A 20,049-nucleotide genomic window follows, 5' to 3' on the forward strand; every position below is an offset into this window, starting at 1 on the left:
CTGCAAGCTAGTCTCGCTCACACTCGCGCACACACACACACACACACAAACACACAGAGTCAGACTTTGACACTGAGCTAACCTTTGACACTGACGCTGCACAGTTGCCCAAATCAATGACATCATGTTTACCTTCTATGTCAATGTCAGGTTAACGGCTGGACGGTCGTCAATAATGTTAAAGGGGGAATAGCATTGAATTCACATCATGCACTCACTTTCAACAAATACTGTATGTGAACAGACCCAAACTGGTTCTAAACTTAAAGAGGGGTATTCAAATCCCCCCCATCTATCAATTTGCACTTAACTACAATCTTGTCATCAGGGAACCCACTACTAAACAGGCCTGCAACCCATATTTAAAAAAACAGTGGATTGTGATTTTGAGCTCTCCCTGCCATTATGATTATGATTATTATTCCACTTCTACAATCCATAGACAATAGCCTGGGAAGGCCTCGGCATCCCCCCAGTCAGAGCTGGCTAACGTGGCCACGGAAAGCGGAAAGTTTGGGGTCCCCTGCTGGAACCGTTACCTCCCAACCCCAGGATAAGCGGTTGAAGACGGACGGACGGATGGAATCCATCTCCATATTTATATTACTAGTCAGCCCACATGCTTATACAAAGCACCCACTTTATACTCTGTTCTTTCATTCTTTTGTCAACTACAGTAAAGCAACAGACAGACAGACCACAACATCCAATGTGAAGGAAAGAACTGACTGAGAAAAGACTGTTCACACTTCAAGGCAACAGACTATATACTGTAGAGCACTACATGTACATATAATATAAGATATGTTAAGATAGCACTTTATTGAGTCCCTTTGCGCAAATACTTTTAGGTTTATATTGAAACAAACTGAACGAAATGACTGATAAGGGTAACAGGCAGGTGGCAGACTGAAAAAATAAGTCCCGTGCAGGTTTGAAAGAAGAGAAGAGAAGAAGAGAAGACATGAATGTGAGAAGAAGCAAGGGCTCTAACGTGAAAAGCAACTTCAATATTAATTTGGACATGATATTTAAAGTAACGGTCTCCAACAACAACAAACAAATGAGTCACAAGTCTTACCTGATCTCTTGCGTTCGCCTGTGTGTGTGTGTGTGTGTGTGTGTGTGTGTGTGTGTGAGGACCGCTGAGCAGTATCTCCTCTGTGTGTGTGAGGACCGGTGAGCAGTATCTCCTGTGTGTGTGTATGAGGATGTCTGAGCTCAGGATACACCCCCAACACACCGTCACGGCGTCGCACACAGACCCTGCCTGGACCTGCATTTCTGTCGTCACCTAAGTAAACACAAACACACACACACACACACACACACACACACACACAAATGCAAGGAAGCACTCTCACTCTCCAAGACTCTCTCTCTCTCTCTCTCTCTCTCTCTGACCCTCACTCTTTCATGTGTCACGCACACATTCTTGACCTCCTTGAACACACACTGACTTAGAGATAAAGTTGAGTTCTGATTGCAAATCTGTCAACACGATGCAAGAGAGATACTAGATGGAGCCTGGGACAGAGATACACGTGTGCACAACACACACACACACACACACACACACACACACACACACACACACACACACACACACAAATACACACTCAGCAATGCTACTAAGGACTAAAACATTTAACTCACAAAACATCTTACCATCGGAAGCAAACATCCTATTCTGTATTAGAGCCTTTCATTCAGTACCCATTAACAACAATATCAGCCCTACAGGTTGGCTTGATCTGGATGTTTTCAGTGTATAGTGGTCATTGTGCCTGTGGGTTTTAAACTCACACTTAATAGGCTATGTTAAAACCAAAGAATCGTAGGCTATAGTAGTAAGCTATTATGTACTTGTTTTTTGTTGCAGGTCACGTTCTCCCTGTCACACTTTCTGCCTTATAAATGATCTAAAGTTGAAATGAAAATGAAAATTTTAATTTCGTAAATTGACAGCCATACTTCTCAGGGGAGGGAACAGAGACTGTACTGATAGTGGAGCAGCTAAATGCATTTTTACGGGAAAATCGTTCACAGGTGGAAAGAAGAAAATATGTTATTTTGATGAAACCCATTAACCAAGCAAAAATCAAGATGGCTGTGCCACTTTCCCAAGATGGCCACCATTTCCAGGCCGGAAATACTATTTTGTGGGTAACATTAGCCAATAGTCTTTACTAATACGCATGCACACTGGAAAGTATGCATATAGATAAAATGAAGTGGTCACTGAATGTTATCCTACTGTTTGGAGAGTAAACACTCTGCCTGGGTGGGACAGGGAGTGGGAGCTCGAACTGTGTGTGTGTGTGTGTGTGTGTGTGTGTGTGTGTGTGTGTGTGTGTGTGAATTACCTCATGCCTGTTTTTCTAACATCAACTTCAGGATGTACTCTCCCACCTGCACACACACACACACACACACACACACACACACACACACACACACACATGTGCATTTGTGTGCACACGCTGACACACATGCACGAAACAAAGGAAACAAAAACATCTCGGACACACACACACACACACACACAGGTAGCTGGAGCATAGGCCAATACATGTTATTCATAGAGTGAAAGCATGACAGTATAGCTCATGATACAGTTCATAGATTACAGACAGTAATGAAACGACCTTAGTGTCCCAGACTTGTAATAAACTGTACACGAGGTATCGGCAGACAGTCTCGACCACTCTACAACTGTGTGTGCACACACACACAAAGTGTGTGTGCATGCGTGTGTGAATCATCGGGGATCAAAGGAGGTGTGTGTGGGCTTTATGACCTTAGCTCCTCTTACTCACCTGCCAACGCACCTACATCTCATGAGCCTGTGGTGTGTGTCTGTGTGATGAGGTACATGTCATACCTCCCTACCACTCCATATATAGTCATTCAGCAGGGGACTTTCCTCCTGAGAGGGCGTTTCACCTGTCAATCAAACAGGCTTGTAAAAACCCCAGCTGGGTTGAGGTCGGAGAAGCCCCGCCCCTGTGATTATAAGTAGTGACAGCACCGGAAGCCAGGAGAGGGTCGCCATGGATACCGTCAAGAGGAGACAAGTTATGGTGGGGTACTGCAGCCGGGCAATTAGCGCAGACTATGATGTGGCCATGCTGTGGGCTGTTTGTGTGTCCGAGTGTGTGGGAAAGAGAGAGCTCTTTCCTGCATAGATGCATTTTTGGCACCCTCCAAAGAGGTTTTAGCCACCCCCACAAAGGAGTTCAGCACAACCCTGATTGAATACTAACTGAAAATCAAGCATTTTACTGTATCATATTAGAGAATTTCAAAATTAAAAGTCTCACATTTTGTATGGTGAAACGACTATTTCTAACTAATTTCAAGTGCCACATTTGTAGTTTCAAGTGGCTTCCTTTCTCAAACTCGGGGGGGCTGTGAAAACAGAAAGAATTAATGACATGAAATGAAATATGACACATCTACTGAGATTTTGATGCCAAGTCATATACTGTCAAGGGTATAGTAGAGCTTAGCCTGAGGCGGTCCCATTATAGGACCTGATCCAGTCAGACAGAGAACAGGTGTGCTGGCTGACTGAGTGCATGTTTGAATGAATAAAGCAAACTAAGTTCATCGCTTGTGTCAGCATTTCTTCAACGATTCAACGAGAATCCAACACGTGCTGCAAGAGAATGAGCCCCCCCCCCCATGAAGGATGAAGTCCCTGTGCCAATCAATCAATAATCAATATGTCACCTTGTTCTGAGCTGTAATGGTGGTTACCCGAGCAGTGTCGTTTCCCTGGGTTTTGCCAAAATCATCAGATAAGTAGTGCTGACTCATGAGATATTGCGCGTGACACACTGATGGGTGAAGAAATGATGTCGTGCCTACCTTTGGCTAAAGTGTCATTTTGAATATGTGAGAACGCACTGGTGAGATGCAGCATTCCCCCCCCCAAGACAATGAGTATGTTTAATTCACACTAATATTCCACTATTATTCCAAATATTGCAATATTCCAAATTGTATACGGGTCATGTAAACAGCATATTGCGCTTGGATATTTTGAATTACCGTAGGCCTTATTCCCGAATTTAGCATTCTCCCATTAAGACATGTGATATGCCCATATTATTCGGGTTTTAGGAGCATTCTTTGGACGTGTATACAGCGCATTTGGAATAGTCGTCTCAATTTGTGTTTTAGCACAGTTGACGTCACACGGCCTCTTGCATGTTTACGGTCAGCTACAATATGTGCGTTGTAAACAAACAGACTAGTCAGAGATGCACGTCCAAGAGAAAAGCCCACATTTCTGGAGAGAAAGGACAAACACACCTACTTTTAACCATTATGAAAAACTTGGATATCAACATGTTTTTGGATATGCGCATATCGCAATGCCAACCTTTTTAAGAAGGTGGTTACAGTCATCGCAGTATGCAGCACGGCTGCATGCAAACAGGAATATTAGTGGAATATTCATTGTCATTAGTAAGCACCTTAGTAGGAATATATATATATATATATATATATTTTAAGAGATATAATAGAGAAAGGAGTCTGAAGAAAATCTGTGACTTGACACAGGCACTGAAACAGCCAAGGAGAGTTTGTAGGAGGAGTACTTTCGGATTTGCCTATGAAATAAATCCTAATAAATGTCCTCCATTTTTCCTGCAGGCAACTAAAAAATAACCATCAAAAAATAGCAAGAGACACTGATCAAATGTTGTAGATTGTTCTGTTTATTTCTCAAGGCCAGAGACAGACAGTTAAGATTCTATCACATTGTACAATTAAAAGAGCAATATCATCATAATAAATACATTATACACCAAGAGAGAAAGGACTTATGCCTGTAATAACACTGAAGCAGGCACTAGCTGTTTTTACAGTATCATACAACAAACAGTAGCTGAGGAGCACTTGTTTTATTTTTAGTGTCGTTTCGCCGTTTGTTTTTCCCCTACTTCTGCGGCTGGTCAAGTGCCGAGGAGGTGAAATCAAGCACAGCTCAAGTAGTTCAGTTCATATCTGAAGCTTTTCAAATACACTTCTGAATCGCTGCTGTAATGCACCACGGATTTTCTGCATACTAAGCAGCAAAATCAAGTGTTCATATATCTGACCGTCTAAAAATGGAATGGACCATGTGTTCTGTATCTTGTGATTGCATAAGGCATTATATATGTATGAGTTTCTATAGTGTCTTCTTCCCCTTGCTAAGGGCTTCTGAATGGATTCCACACGCCTTAAGATGACCTGTGAGGGTTACTGCGCATCCATAGCCCTTCGCTCCACTGGGAACCTCTTTTTTAGAAAGCAGTACTAAAAAGATGCCGATGGAAAACGCATCTTCAAATGGACATCTTTTCATTTCCACTGAAGTCAAGTCAACGTAATTCCCTACCAATGATGCAGGCGGCCCTTTGGCCAATCGGTAACAGGGCCTTTCAGATGATGAAATATTGAGCAGCAGCAGAACAGGAAAAAGTCACAAGGACAGATAATGCCAAGTTCTTTAAGGTGCAAATATAAGAGAGAGACTAATGTTTCGATTTCAGCACATCTTCTTCAGAGTCAATATTGCGCTTTGATTACAGCGCCCCATGAGGCCAAACGGTGTAACTTGTAAGGAAAGCTGGATGTGTGGAGTAAGTTGCCTGTCAATGGGGTGTAGGAGTGAGGAGGGCCTTTGACATTCATTTACACTGCCAAAACGTACCATCCCTCAAAGTTTCAGTCGTGTGTGACCTGTAATTATAGTGCCCCCATTGGGCCAATCAGTGTAATTACTGGAACAAAATGCACAGGTGGATCACCCCTCCAAGGTTTGTCAAAATCGGACCAGTGGGGCCGAAGGAGACAACACAATCGATATGTAATTGGCCTGAGGGGAGTGCTATAATTAGAGATCTTCATTGTGGGGTGTTTGGGTTCGAGAGGGGGGAGTGTTGTAACAAGAAAATGGAGCCAGCACTTTACAAAGAAAGGCACCCAGCAGACACCTAACCTTAGAATCTTCAGCCAGGCGATGTAACCGCCTCCACCTGAGTAAGACCAAGGTAAACCCTGACACACACAGTCAGCAGCACAGACGCAGTGACACGATCACCCGGCTCAAGACTCACACCGTGCGTCTACTGTAGCTACAACACACACACACACACATGCACACGCACACAGGCGCACACACACGCTTACTACCAGCCACAAAACGACACTGACAGGCATGACCAGGTCCATTTAAATATGTCGCCTCTGACAGACGCTTTTATATTTACACTATTTACAACTTAAGACTTCCATGTACAGCATCAGATAACAACAGAGTAACCTTTACACGGTATGTGTGTGTGTGTGTGTGCGCGCGCGCGTGTAGGTGGGTGTGCATGTAGGTGGGTGTGCATGTGTGTGTGAGTGTGAGAGAGAGTGGCGTGAGGGTGAATAACCTTTTAGTGGTGTTGTCATTATGTAATTATATCTTGTATGCAGGTTAATTTTGTGGGTTTCGAACTGTTTTTTTTTTTACGTCCATGTTCTTTAGTACTCGGTGTGAACTTGAACAGTACATTTACGTGTGTGTGTGTGTGTGTCAGTCTAATAGGCTCCATTGTGTCTATCCAGTGTATGTATTAGGGGTATAACAATCGTATCGAACCATTTAGGCATGAATCTTTAGGTTCTATAGACCTTATTCGCTAACCCCGGACAGCGCCATATTGTTGACATACCGTCCTGCAGCTGACAACTATAGTAACGGCCTTATTGTCGTTTCTGTTCCATTACAAAATAGCGATAGTGATTTGTTGAGGGTGCTGTGGAGAAGTTTGTCACTTCAGCTGCTGAAGCTTACCAGGTGCTGTCTATCGGCTGGCGTAATCGAAGGGTGGCCTCCACTTCCATGAAGCGTGAGTCTTCGAGGTCCCACGCAGTTTTCACCATGGCTTTGGAGTCCAAGGAGACCATCAACGAAGTAGTGAACATTCGAATGTCTCAGCTGAACCTGGTGGATCTAGCAGGGTCTGAGAGGCAGACACAAACACAAACAGAAGGCTCCAGACTCAAGGAGGCCAACAGTATCAACCTCTCCCTCATGTCCCTTGGTCAGGTGAACATGGCACTGGTGGATGTGTCTAATGGGAAGAACCGACGCATCTCCTACAGGGATTCCAAACTCACCTTCTTGCTAAGGGACTCTCTTGGAGGAAATACGAAGACTTATATCATAGCCAATGTGCACCCTGGTTCGAGGTGTTTTGGGGAAACGATGTCCACCTTGTATTTTGCCCAGAGAGCGAAATTGATCAAGAACAAGGCCATGATCAATGAGGACACACACGGAAATGTGAGGCAGTTACAGGCTGAGGTGAAGAAGCTGAAGGAGCAGCTTGTACAGGCACTCTCTTCTCAGGCGCACATGACGGACAATCAGAGAGACCTGGCGCCAGGAGGACCCCAGCTCACCATGGGTTCATCCACTGAAATCCACCCTGATGCCTCATACAGGACACACATTATGGCAGCTGTTCGTTTGTGGAGGAAGTGTGAAGAGGAGAAGAGGATGCTGATCCAGAAGGTGGCTCAGCTTAACGAGGCCTGGGCTCAGAAAGAGAAGTTCATCCACTCCAGCCGCATGATTATCAAGTTTCGAGAGGCCCACATCTCTCGGCTGGAGAAAAAATTGAAGGGAGGACAAAGCTTACAATCAGACACGGAGAGTCAAGCTCTGATCGACCAGCTGATGGAGGAGATTAAGATCCTTAAAGATCAGATTGAGCATCACCCAAAGATGAGCCGATATGCAGTAGAGAACTACAGTCTGAGAGAAGAGAACCGTCGGCTCTGTTCCCTCGAATCAGTGAGGAGAGCGGAGGAGGCTGCAGGCGAGGCTGCAGCTGAGCTGGAAGAGGCCTTCCAGAGGGCTATGGAAACCGAAAGGCCCACAGAGGCTCAGCCAGCCTATTGTGTGCCTGTGACTGCAGAAACCGTCTCAGCCACTTCCATGGAGAGGCTGAAGGCTCAGGTGCTTCAGAAACAGTCGGAGCTCACAGCCACCAATCAGGCCTTCGAGGAGTACAAGGAAGTCACCAAGAAACAGATCTGGAGTCTGAGAAAAGATACCTCGACAAGTCCAACAGGCATTTGGAAAGCATTCTGGAAGCCACAAATGCTTACAAAAAACAGGAGGTCTCTTAACTGAATAGAATTCATGTTGAAACTATCAAGGTTCTCACCACACCACCAACCAAGGCATGGAACCTGCGGTCCCAGCTGGTGCCTCTCTCCAGCCCAGACCACCTGAATGTGGACGACATCGGTGCAGAGCAGCCTCCTCCAGAGATGACCGAGTTGGCCTGCGAGGCCCTGACTGAGGAACTTAAACAAGTGCAGGAGCAAGTCAGTCATGTGCAGACGCTGCTGGGTGAGGAGCTAAAGAGCAGCAAGCAGTCACAGCAGATCACAAAGCTTGAGGAGCAGATAGCTGTGATGTCACAAGAGTCTGACCGCAAGGATGAGCAACTTTCTACTGAGCGAGCGAACAGGAAGAAAGAACAGCTCAACCTGCAGGAGACCATCTACAACCTGCAACAGACTGTGAAGACTGAACAGCAAGCTGCGCCTGGTGCTGCAGTCGTCTGATAAGGAGCTGGCTGCTGTGAAGACAGAGCTGAAGGACGGTCAGCGGGAGATGAACCAGCTCTCCAGCCATCTGATCAGCACACAGCTCCACCTCCAAAATGTCCAACTAGAGTGGGAGCAGCACACGACCCTACAGGATTCCTTTGACCAGCTGCAAGCAGAGTCCAAGTTTGAGGCTGATCAGGCCAGACAGCAGCTGCAGGACAGGCAGCAGGAGATCCATGGTCTGAAGGCAGAACGCAGGTCACCATCCGAACACAATTGGAACGATACAGGTAACGCTAACGGCGGCTAGCTTCCTATAAAGTTTAAACGCTGCTCTTACATAGGCTGTCACTTAAAGCTGCTATGCTATGTCAACAACATGGCGGCAGTGGGCGTACCCGTACGTGAGTGACGTCAATCGAATAAGGTCTATACGCATTGCTAACCGAATGACACGGTCACTGCTGAGCAGGGCAAGTCTTTGACAAGGATATTATCATGGTAAACTAAATCAGACAAAATAAGACGAAAGGTGTTAAAAAAAAAAACATTGTCATAAATTGAAATAAAAATGTAAACTAGACTGTGAAAAATAATAAAATAAATAAGTAGAATAAATAAAACTCCATTAAAAATGTAAAAATCAATGACATTTCCCTGGCATTTCATTTGCTGTATCAAAAGAGTACTGAAGCATGACACCACTGTGTCGTATCGAACTGAACCATGGATTTTGTGAATCGTTACACTCCTAGTATGTATGTGAGTGGAAATGCAGGTTAATTTCCAAACAAATCCTCTTGTTGATGGAGCAACATTGCAGCAGTGGTACAGCAAGTTTGCAAGAAATGGGACTTTTTACAATAACAACCGGAAGGAGATAGGTGCCGTTCCTGTGCTTGTGTGTGTGTGTGTACTTCAGACCTCCACTGCGGTGTCTGAACCCAGGCCCTGAGCCTGCAGGGCCTCCTCTCTCTTCATCTTCGGTTTCTCAGTCCGTGTGTGCCACACCAGCACCTACACACACACACACACACACACACACACACACACACACACACACACACACACACACACACACACACACACACACACACACACACACACACACATTAACCATAAAATATGTACAATCAAGTGCAGACAAGTCTATTTTTGAAATCAAGTCAACCCTACTGCTCACTTTCTCTGTAATCTCTTTCTCACAATTTTCTATGCTCTGCACACGTTGAATGTGCATTTTTCACATTATGCTCTGGGTTACCGTCCCAAATAGAGGATTTGCAAATTTGATGGGTTACCGTCCCAAATAGAGGATTTGCAAATTCGATGACTTTGTCACTTCTCAGCACTTCTTCTACATCTGCTCGAAACATACAATTTAACGAAAGTTCTTGCCCTCCCCCTCGTACCTTAGAACAGTTGTCTGCCTTGGGCTCCAGCTCGTCCATGGTGACCAATCCCTGAAGGAAGCTGCTTTCCAGGAAGCCCATCGGGGCGTCTCCGTCAAAACAAGCGTCCTGGTTTTCCAGCACCAGCTTGAGGGAGACGGCGAAGCCGGCCATGTCCAGGGGGAAGGGGCGACTGGGGCGCCAGCCGGTGTGGAAGCGCACCACCTGGGAAGAACCATTAAGACCACAAGTAAGACCTCGTTGTTTATTGGTCAACAAAAGGCACAGTTGTATTGCAGCTATTTGTGCCTATTTAAACCGGGAACATTGCTAGAAAATACATAGAATTGAAACCCTGCACACACCCTTGCAATCTAAATACCCTTGATAAAAGGCCCTACTGTAGCAGCATGCAAGTTGCCCTAGATTAGATAGCATGTTCCTATTTGCTCTGTGTAATTTGGCTAATACTTTTCTCCTTGAATGAAACAAAACACAGGCTCTTCAACTTGATCAACCTGGGACCAAAGAAAAAAAACAAAGGGGAATACATTAAGGTACGCACCTTTCCTCCTTCAACCACAGGCCTCTCATACCTCATCCCTCCAACCAGGCCCACAGGCCATACTGACACCCGCTGGGTGCTCCTCATCTGGGAGAAGAGAGAGGAAGGAGGGGGGAAGGAGAAGAGAGTGATGATGAGGACAGGAAAGAGAGAGGAAAATAGGGAGAAAAGGATGTGAGGATTATCAATCACTGCTATTCTTGGCATTAGCTGTGCTTGTTTAGTCGTGACTCATTAACTACACAAACACAGCTCCTTTAAAATAGCTGTAGTTTGTTACTGACTTCAGTAACAAACTAAATCAATCTCTGTTGGCAGTCTGCCCCCTGCTGAGACACATAATGACTAGGGGTGGGGGAAAAAAATCGATTCACCTAAGTATCGCGATTTTTAATGTCACGATTTTTTGGATCGATCTTTTATTCCAGAATCGATAATCGCAAATTTAAAAAAAAAAAAAAATTTTTTTTTTTTTTTTTTGGTGCTTGCAGTCAGGCCACTCACTGAACAGCAGGCCAGGCGCCGCCTACTGGTTTACTAGTGGTTTTATTACTTTATTAGTTAGTCTGAAGTAATAATTACACTTCAGGGTTAAAGTGGGTGCATCTCATTGTAAAATTGGACTTCAAACGGCCCAAATCTGGATTCAAACGGCCCAAATTTCACGCGCGTTGGCCCATATCGGCCTGGCCTGCTTGGTATCTAATGCCCGGCCTGAATTATGATCCCAGTCCGCCCCTGTTTTTAACTATATCGCCCAGCCCTACTCATGATATATAATATACAGTCTCTAGTGTATGATTCAACTTTTCCCATGTTCTAATCTAGTGTAAAAAAGCAAACAAACTGAAAAAATAAAAGAAAAAAATAAACAAAAATCGCAATAAATCGTAATATCGAATCGCAATAATCGTAGAATCGCAATACTTAAGAATCGCAATATAAATCGAATCGGCACCCAAGAATCGTGATAGTATCGAATCGGGAGATAAGTGAATCGCCACAGCCCTAATAATGACACACACGCGGACGCACACACACACACACACACACACACACACACACACACACCTCTTCAAATAGCTGTAGGCTGTATGTGTTGTCATCATCAGCAAAGTAAACCACTCCCTGCTGGTTGTCTGCCCCTTGCTGAGCCCTTCTGTCCTCTCTGAGCCACCGTAGGCCCTCGTTCCTCTGCTCCGCTCCGCGAGGCTTCAGCCAGCTGGGGTCACCCTGGGGTGGCAAATGAGCATTCAGATTGTGGCACTTTCAAAACGCTTTTTGTTCAGCAGTAGTGCACAATTAATAGAGACAAAGAAATATAGAAAATTGCAAAGAGGCTGTAAATCAGACAGAGAGGCGTTTGAGACGGCCTAATAAGCTGACTATAATGATGACTGATGAGATGCTGTAATTACATCTTTTCTTGATTCAAATTCAAGAGGAAATTATGTGGAAAGACTAAGAGCAGTATGGTTTTGTCCATATGGTGAAGCCACACACAAAAAACCTCTGCCATGCCAGTTAGCATCATACTTTCTACATTCCCAACACAGGATGAATGCTGTGAATTACATATCATAAGAGCCAACCATTTTGAAACTGTAGTTAAAAGGGCAATAAAAATTATCATAAATCTATCTGTGGGAGTTGATATGGTTGTTGAGCACGAGGAGCACCAATGTGATTACTTCACCAGCTGCTGAGATTTCTGGCTTTCAGAACAGAAAGTCCCCTACCATTAGTAATCCAAGACACTCCCATGCCCCAATCACAAGCTATCTTACTCCATCCCCCAATCACAAGCTATCTTACTCCATCCCCCAATCACAAGCTATCTTACTCCTCTCTATTGTGGAAATGTGACCATTGTTTGTGTCCATTACAGGCTTCCGTAACTCAAGAGGAAGGAAGCGTGGGGGTGAGAGGGTGTTGACATTTCTATAGGAGGAGACAAGTTCCATCAATGTTGTTGCAATTCGTTCTTCTTGTTGACAGTGGTTGATAATGTTCTTGTGACTCTTTCAAATCGTCCAATTTGACTGTCATCTCTGATTGTAGGCCCTAACCCACAAGTCAGCTCACAATGTCAGCTATAATGGCAAGGGAGAGTATGGGTGGAGTGAGTGTGTGCTTCCAGCCTCCACCCACCTCCTGCAGCTTGCGGTCCTTGGGCGTGGGTGTGTGCAGGTGTGTGTAGCTCAGGCCGCTCTTGGCCAGGAAGCCGGTCACCAGCGGCGTCTTGTGGGGCGAGTCCTCCACCAGGATCCAGTGGAGCTGAGGAACATGGAGGAAGCTCTGAGACAGGCGGGTCAGCTCCGCTTTCTGCACCAGCCTGCACAGGGACACACAGGATGAGTTGGAGTGTGTGTATGTGTGTGTGTGTGTGTGTGTGTGTGACAAAGAGACACCGAGAAACGGGGGAGGGTGGACTCTACCTTGCGTATGTCGGGGTGATGACAAAGATGGTGGGCAGGGAGGGCTTAGCGAGCTGTTTCAGGGGCTGTTTGGTCACCTCCGACTTCCTGATCTGCTCCTGCAGACGGTGCAGCTCCCCCCGCAGTCGGGAGATGGTACGGTCCTTGGGCAGGTCGTGCTCTGTGCAGTCACAGCGCTGACCTGCAGCAGACAAAGGGAGTTTAAAATGCAGTCTGCCACATTAACGTGTACTCTCATCCTAACTAGCAGAAAATCCTGTTTCAACATAAATGCCGTTGAACCTATTCTGCCACTCACTGCACCGAGGTACAGTTTTAGGCAGCTCACTTTTTTTTCTGACTACCTCAAGAAAAAGTTGAACCCCACAAAATATGTTGTTCCTCTTTGCGGATGGTCTCTTCATTGGGCAGGCCAATGAAGATCGTTTTGTGGTCTCAGATTTTTCAACTTGCCATCCTTACAAAAAATCCCCAAAACCTAAACCTCCTCAAAAGCCCATAAAACCAGCTGGAGTAGGAAAACAATCTAGAGTAGAACAGAACTGAATAGCTCCTTGGGGAAAATAGGTTGTGTTCCTGCTACACGAAGACAAAATCTAAAGCAATGAGAGAAGATGTAATAAATTAGATGTTGGGACTGAATGCTTCATCTATAAGTGGCCATGGGAGGTCCTTAAAGGCAAGTGAAATGTGTATTTGTAAAGGAGAAGAGAAAAGAAGATGACGGTTTTCCCTTTCACTGAGCAAAGTGGGTGAGGTGAGATGAGAAGTTGAGTCTAGTAAGAGCAACGCCACCTTTTGGTAGATAAGATGCATTTCCAACAGTATACAGAATGTACGTTGGGTACTATTTTGCATTGCGTAATGGTGACAGCGACTGTGTGTTTTTGAGAGTGTGTGTGTGTGTGTGAGTCTGTGAGAGAGTGTACTGTGTGTGTGTGTGTGTGCGTGTGAGAGAGAGAGAGAGAGAGAGAGAGAGAGCGGGATGGAGGGGGTTAAGACTCCAGTCAGTGCCCCTGACTAAGGCGATGGTAAAAGAACTGGAGTTGGTCCCTGGGCGCTGCACTGCGGCTGCCCACTGCTCCTAGTTCTAGGAAGGTTCCTAGAAGAGGATGGATCAAATGCAGAGGACGAATTTCCACATGGGGATAAATAAAGGATAACTTAATGTGGCACCTAGAGACCACAGCCACAGGTTCCAACGCCGTTAAGGCACACACACCAAGAAGCAGCTTAATATTAAAATAGGAATCTTTATTATTGACAAAAATATATATATATGTTTTCATTAAAACAGCTCATAGCATCACACAGCACAGGTTGGTTGACACTTGTTGCATATCACCACGTCATGATAGCACGCAGCAACAATAATTACTGTAAGGGCTCCCGCAGGATGGTGGTCTAAACACAGTAAGTTATACAATCAAATCAAACTAATGTATCACAGTGACAAAATAAATCATAACCAGCCAAGGCAGTGGCTCACTAGCAGCTACACAGCCGATCCCCTGCTCGGATCCCCCCACTGCGCACACAGTGCTCGCGCACACGGTGCTCACGCACGCACAAGAAGCCCCTTTATTCACCTAATCACTGACTCTCCTCCGGCTGGATCTAGTGACACTAGTGGTGTATCCGCTACGTCACCCCACTAGGCTACATTAACTTCAAAATAAAACAGATTAAACACTTTTTTTAAATATATAAACTGAATGGCAGATTTGTATTCTGAATGAGGGCGTGACTTTAGCGCTCTATAATATGTCATGGAGACTCTAGACTAGAGGATTATGTTAGACAGTAGTGATTTGCTGAATAAAAGAAGAGGACTGAGTGACAGTTGAGTGAAAATTTGTGACAGACTTTGACAACAGGTCGTGGAGTGGAGTGAGTGAGTGACTGACTGACTGGCCTGGCATCCTTTTTCCTGAGGCTTTTTTAATGATTAATTAATGTTTTATTGGCATTTTCCAATACGTTTCCTGAGGCTTGTTGACCGACTGATGATGGATGCAGTGAGTCCTGACACTTACCAAGCTGCATCAGTGCGTACACAAGGCCCATGAGGGAGACCATGAAGTACAGCACAAACACAGTCTTCAGCTTCAGCTTCATCCTCGTTGCCATGGCACCCCGACCCGGCTGAAGGGTGACAGTGGGTGTCAGTCAGAAAGCAATATACCCTAAGCATATTTCAATGCTATTTTCCATTCTCTTCTATTTGAACTTTTCCTGCAATTATGCCTGCCGAATGAAGACTGGTGGGATGTATTAGAAGAAGTACTAAAATTCTGTCTAATAATATCTCGACTGGCTGGCAGCAGCAGTCAACATTTAGCTAGTTAGCTTAGCTAACGCTAGCTACGTTACTAGCCCGACCTTGAGAGCAAGCGGTGTGTTACACACTAACCTAGTCATAAAAATTAATATTACCTGTGAGACTAATGACAAACACTGGGGTTGAGGATGAACCTGTGTAACGCTACACCCCAATTTGATTTGAAGGTGGGCTTGGAGGTAAGTCAATGTTAGCTCAGCTATAATCTTGGGCTAGGCGTTACCTTAACATGACAGCCTGCCTATATCTAACATAATTATGTCGGCACTTACCAAGGGCGATCAATCTTGGAAGGCAGAAACGCAAAAGGCACCTCAGTGCATCAGAAAATCCATTCATTCGGTTAGCTAGGACATTTTTTTTTTTTTTTTACCTGCAGAGCACCAACAACTTCCTGTTACTGTGCAGCATAGTAAAGAGACCCATAGAAACCGTTATACGCACACAGTTCCACTAGCCACAAATTCTACCAAATATGCCCGGTTTACTTTTTAATTTGTAAATCCAAGCGTTATAATAATGATGGCACCATGTTAAAACCTTTTCATTCATAATTGAAAATACTTGCAATTATTTGTATTGTGTTTTCTTGACAATAAAAACAAGTGTTCATCAAGCATGACAAAGAACAATGGGGATCTGTCTAGAAGTCAAACAACTTTCCTTTATTTGTAACATACAAATAAAACACTGACAAGGCAGAAATGACTTAATTTTCCCTTTCATTGTCGGGTAAGCACAGGACTGTAACACTCACTCTCAAAACATGGAGTTTTTTTTACATTGTTTAAAAAGAAAGTGTTTTACCTGTAAAAGGCCAAAAAAATGAAAATGGATCCACAACAGCTTATACAGTATATACATAGAGAAAAAGACCAAGAAGAAGGAACACATAGGAGGAAGGAGGTATAGGTAGAAAATTAAAAGTATCCAACAAGATCGGTGAGGGTATTCAACCATATTGTAAAATAAAAGTATGCAGTGACATAAAAATAAACTCGTTAAGTAGACTTCTTTCCAAACTTAAGTTGTTTTTCACAAAAGCATTTTCACTCCCAATGAGCCTTCTGGATTGACTGCCACTTCTGAGCACAGATCTAGGGTCAGTTCTGCCTCCACAGGAGTTCAGGAGCATCCAACATCAGTTCAGGCCTTCTCCCAGCTCTTACAGTAGTAAACAGTAAAATTACCTCCTGAAAGTTAGCGGTACCTGGGTCCTATTTGCTGTGTTTTTTGTTGGTTTTAAAAGTACGATTTTTAGGCTTGTTTTTAAAATCAAGTATACAAGTGTTGGTGACCACAGTCTACAGAGTGACCAATATCGGCTTCTGATCATTCTCTAACGCCTACAGAAGTTTGTATAAAAAAAAAAGTCACCAAAGTGAAATGTTACTTTAAATGATAGCATGACAACACTGATTCTAGATGAGAGCTGAGGAGAAAGTCAATCCAGCTGACATCCAACTGACAACATGGCTGTTAAGTAAAACGGAGGTTTGTTTACATTTGAATAACCTGAGAGAGAGACTCGGTCAGTCGGTCGGTTATACTGCCACTATGTACAATATCCTTTTTTTGTAACCTATGCAGTAAAAATGAACGATTGTACTTATCAGAGTTAGTCTAAAACTTAAACATACAAGCAAAATGTTGACATTATTTCTTAAGCGGTGCAGCCGCTTCTATACTTGACGTGTGTCCGTTTGTAGCATGAGGTGTCTGTTTGTAGAATGATGGGATAGACCAATCAAGAGTCAACCTTCAACACCTGGGTGTGATTTGCTTGTTTGTTCATTACATTACTTCTAACAAGCATGAAACACCAACATGTGGTTTCAGAGCTAGATAGCTTGGTCTATTCCTTCTCGTCGTTTTACCCCCCATCTGGAAACAACCAAAAACTGCGTTTACCCCTGGATCTGGGCAATGTGTATCAACTTCAAATGTCAATTTCCTCTATTGTGTCAAATGTAAGGTACTCCGATCCACATTAGTTGCAGGAATCTTTAACCACAGCAGTGTGGTGTGTACTGGTGGCGTCCTGTCGGGGGGGTTGATAGGAAATGAAAATGGACGACCCCCCACCATATGTCCCTTATCAGACAGTGAGAAAACTCAATTTGTACTCCCCTCATGTAAAATCTGAACAAATTGATCCCGGTCCTGGAGTGAAAGGGTTTTATGGTGGTTTCTAGTAAGGGTATCTAACCCAGACGACTAGCACTCAGGACTGTCCAAAAATACCCTGAAAGTTTTGTAAACAGATATGGAAACGACCCAAGTGGTTACAGCAGCCTTTCTAGGTTAGCTTTCGATGGGGTATCTAGAATCCTAATTGTAAATCTGGACTTGCTGACCCAAAAGCATCTTGGGGTTAAGATCATCTTTGACCCTTTAAAGTCTATAGAGTACGACAGGGACGACGTATTTTCTACACACCCCAGAAGTTAGCATCGTGCTGGGCTCCCTCGTCTGGAAAACAATGTTTTTTTTGTACTGGAATTTTGGTTAGATGCCTGAAATAAGGTCTGTGGTTAAGACAAGTTTAAGAAACTTTACAAATGAATACCACTTCTATGATTTTTGAAGCGTAAATGTAATCGCCTAAAAATGCGAACGCCAGAAAACCCTGGGGGGGGGGGGGGGGTCATAGAAATGGTGTTCATTTGTGAAGATTATCTGAACACAAAGGTCTCAGTTTCATAAACTTGTTAACCACAGACCTTATTTCAGGCATCTAACCAGAATCGCCATAGAAAAAAACACACGACGAAAAAACAAGACTTCCAGACAAGGGAGCCAGGCGAGGCTAATTTACGGGTTTTAGGACCAATTCCTGCGGCACTCTATTGACAGTAGAGATACATTCTAAAAGGTACGTATGGAGACATCAGCACAGAACAATGGTCTAATAAAAAAACTACTTTACCTGACAGCCCCAAATGTTACAATACTGACTGTATGTGCCCAGATGCTTTGAGGAGTAACAAACCTCTGCATTAACTTCCAATTTCACACAAGTCCCCTCCTTCACATACTTCTAACCATGCTCTGATGTTCGTGGGAGATTTGAGAGAAATACGAAAGTCACGCCGCCAGATCCTCCTGAGGATTTTCGCTAGTGTAGCTAGCTAAGATCAGAAGAAGCATCGCTGCTGTGTATAATCCCATGTTGTATCATTAAACAAACATTTTTTAATCTTCTCATGCAAACTACTGATGGTGGGTTGGGGAGTGGGTGGGTTGTGAGCCGCGGGGAAGAGGGGGGTTAATCTCAATACAATAAAATACCTTGAATTCTCTGCAGTAACATCCATCCATCCACTTTCCTTCCTCCAAGCTTCCTTCCATCTGCTAATAGCACTCATCAACTTAAAATAACTGGATTAATGACGGCTGTGTAATGGAGTGGTGACTGATCGCAAGCAATCCTCCTCTGTTAAAGCAACATGATTTCGAGGGGAAGGATCAGATTTGGTATTTTTAAAATATAGCCCAAAGGTAGCATCGCGTTAGCATCAACTTGTTTGTCATCAGTACCTTTTGGAAAAGGGAGGAAGAGGCGGAGGGCGGAACGCAATTTTACAAAGGGGACTAGAGGTGAAGGAGAGATAGAGGTGTCTATAGGCAGGAAGGAAGGAACAAGATGAAAGAAAGGAAGAGTGGAGAAAAAAAGAGAGATGGATGCACTTTCAAAATGATGGCGAGGTCACATTTAAAAGACCCCATGAAACGGAAACCTTAGCTCAGTTGCCTCTCGGAAGAACAAGTGGGGCGGGAGTTATTTGAGTGGAGCAGCTGAATGAGAACACACACACTGGTACTCTGTCCATATGGAAGGGAAATACTGGGATGACTCCCTTGGATGGATACAGATTTACAGCAACAGGTGATAAAGAGGAGATTCCTAAAACAATCAGAGGAGGAAGAGCAGGAGAGAATGTGATCCGAAGTCGTCTTGCCTCATTAAGTTAAGGATTTTTTTTAAACAAAGCGGGAGAGAGGTCTACACCTGAGTGATGGGACTAGACAAGATGAAGTCCTAATCGTTCATTGTAACCATGTAACAGTAGTAGGACAGGCCAATGTGGTTCCAAACAGTACAGTTGTTGCATGTATAACTTGCAATGTACCGGGTAATGTAGCACAGTACGCTACAGCGCAGCACGGCTTCTTAAACCGCTTCACGGGACCCAAACCAGGTCAAACGTAGCCTCATCCTGGGTTCGTTCAAATAAGCTAGCACACTTGTTGTGAGGGCCCAAAAGAAGTACGGCCCGTGAGCTGCGTTGGGGCCATGAGCCGTAGTTTAAGAAACTCTGCAGAATGATTGGATACAGTGTAGAACAATAGGAGATGAGAGCGGGGTGGGATGAGTTAGAAAGTAGCTGGAGGGGTGGAAAGTGTGAGCACAGGGAGGCGGTAGCTTTACGTGACTGGGGGGGGAATGGGGGGGCTTGGACATCGGACCAGGAAATAGGAAAAGAGGGGCTATGTGTGAAAGCTCACACTGCGTACTACCTCCTAAAATCGTATGTAGCAGGAATACACAAAAAACTATCGACACATTAATCTCAATCCATAATGCGACATCAACATCTGTAGCCAAGTATGGTGCTGCTTCACCATTCGGTTCAGTATTGACGGCACTCTACGCGCGTTTTAACTTCCAAAAATGTTCCGAGCAGGTCAACTCAAAAT

General features: G+C 44.3%; 2 protein-coding genes across 2 annotated transcripts; one reads left to right on the top strand and one right to left on the bottom strand.

Moving 5' to 3' along the window:
* Nucleotides 1-6,793: 6,793 nt before the first annotated feature.
* Nucleotides 6,794-8,923, top strand: LOC310779589 (kinesin-like protein KIF15-B; the record flags this gene model as incomplete). The annotated part of the gene is given in 4 exon segments (XM_083640109.1): nt 6,794-8,084; nt 8,087-8,181; nt 8,185-8,600; nt 8,602-8,923. Coding segments are annotated over 4 exon segments (2,124 nt in total), but the record flags the coding sequence as incomplete, so codon positions are not given.
* Nucleotides 8,924-9,524: 601 nt separating this feature from the next.
* Nucleotides 9,525-15,137, bottom strand: b3gat3 (beta-1,3-glucuronyltransferase 3 (glucuronosyltransferase I); the record flags this gene model as incomplete). Its single annotated transcript, XM_083640540.1, has 7 exons — nt 9,525-9,630; nt 10,026-10,229; nt 10,570-10,656; nt 11,641-11,802; nt 12,721-12,904; nt 13,008-13,188; nt 15,044-15,137. 7 exons carry the CDS (start codon nt 15,135-15,137, stop codon nt 9,532-9,534), a joined length of 1,011 nt encoding a protein of 336 aa, XP_083496666.1. The 3' UTR covers nt 9,525-9,531.
* Between the last annotated feature and the right edge of the window lie 4,912 nt (nt 15,138-20,049).

This window comes from Poromitra crassiceps (genome assembly GCF_964638095.1).
Source record: "Poromitra crassiceps genome assembly, chromosome: 7".
Classification (NCBI taxonomy): Eukaryota; Metazoa; Chordata; class Actinopteri; order Beryciformes; family Melamphaidae; genus Poromitra; species Poromitra crassiceps.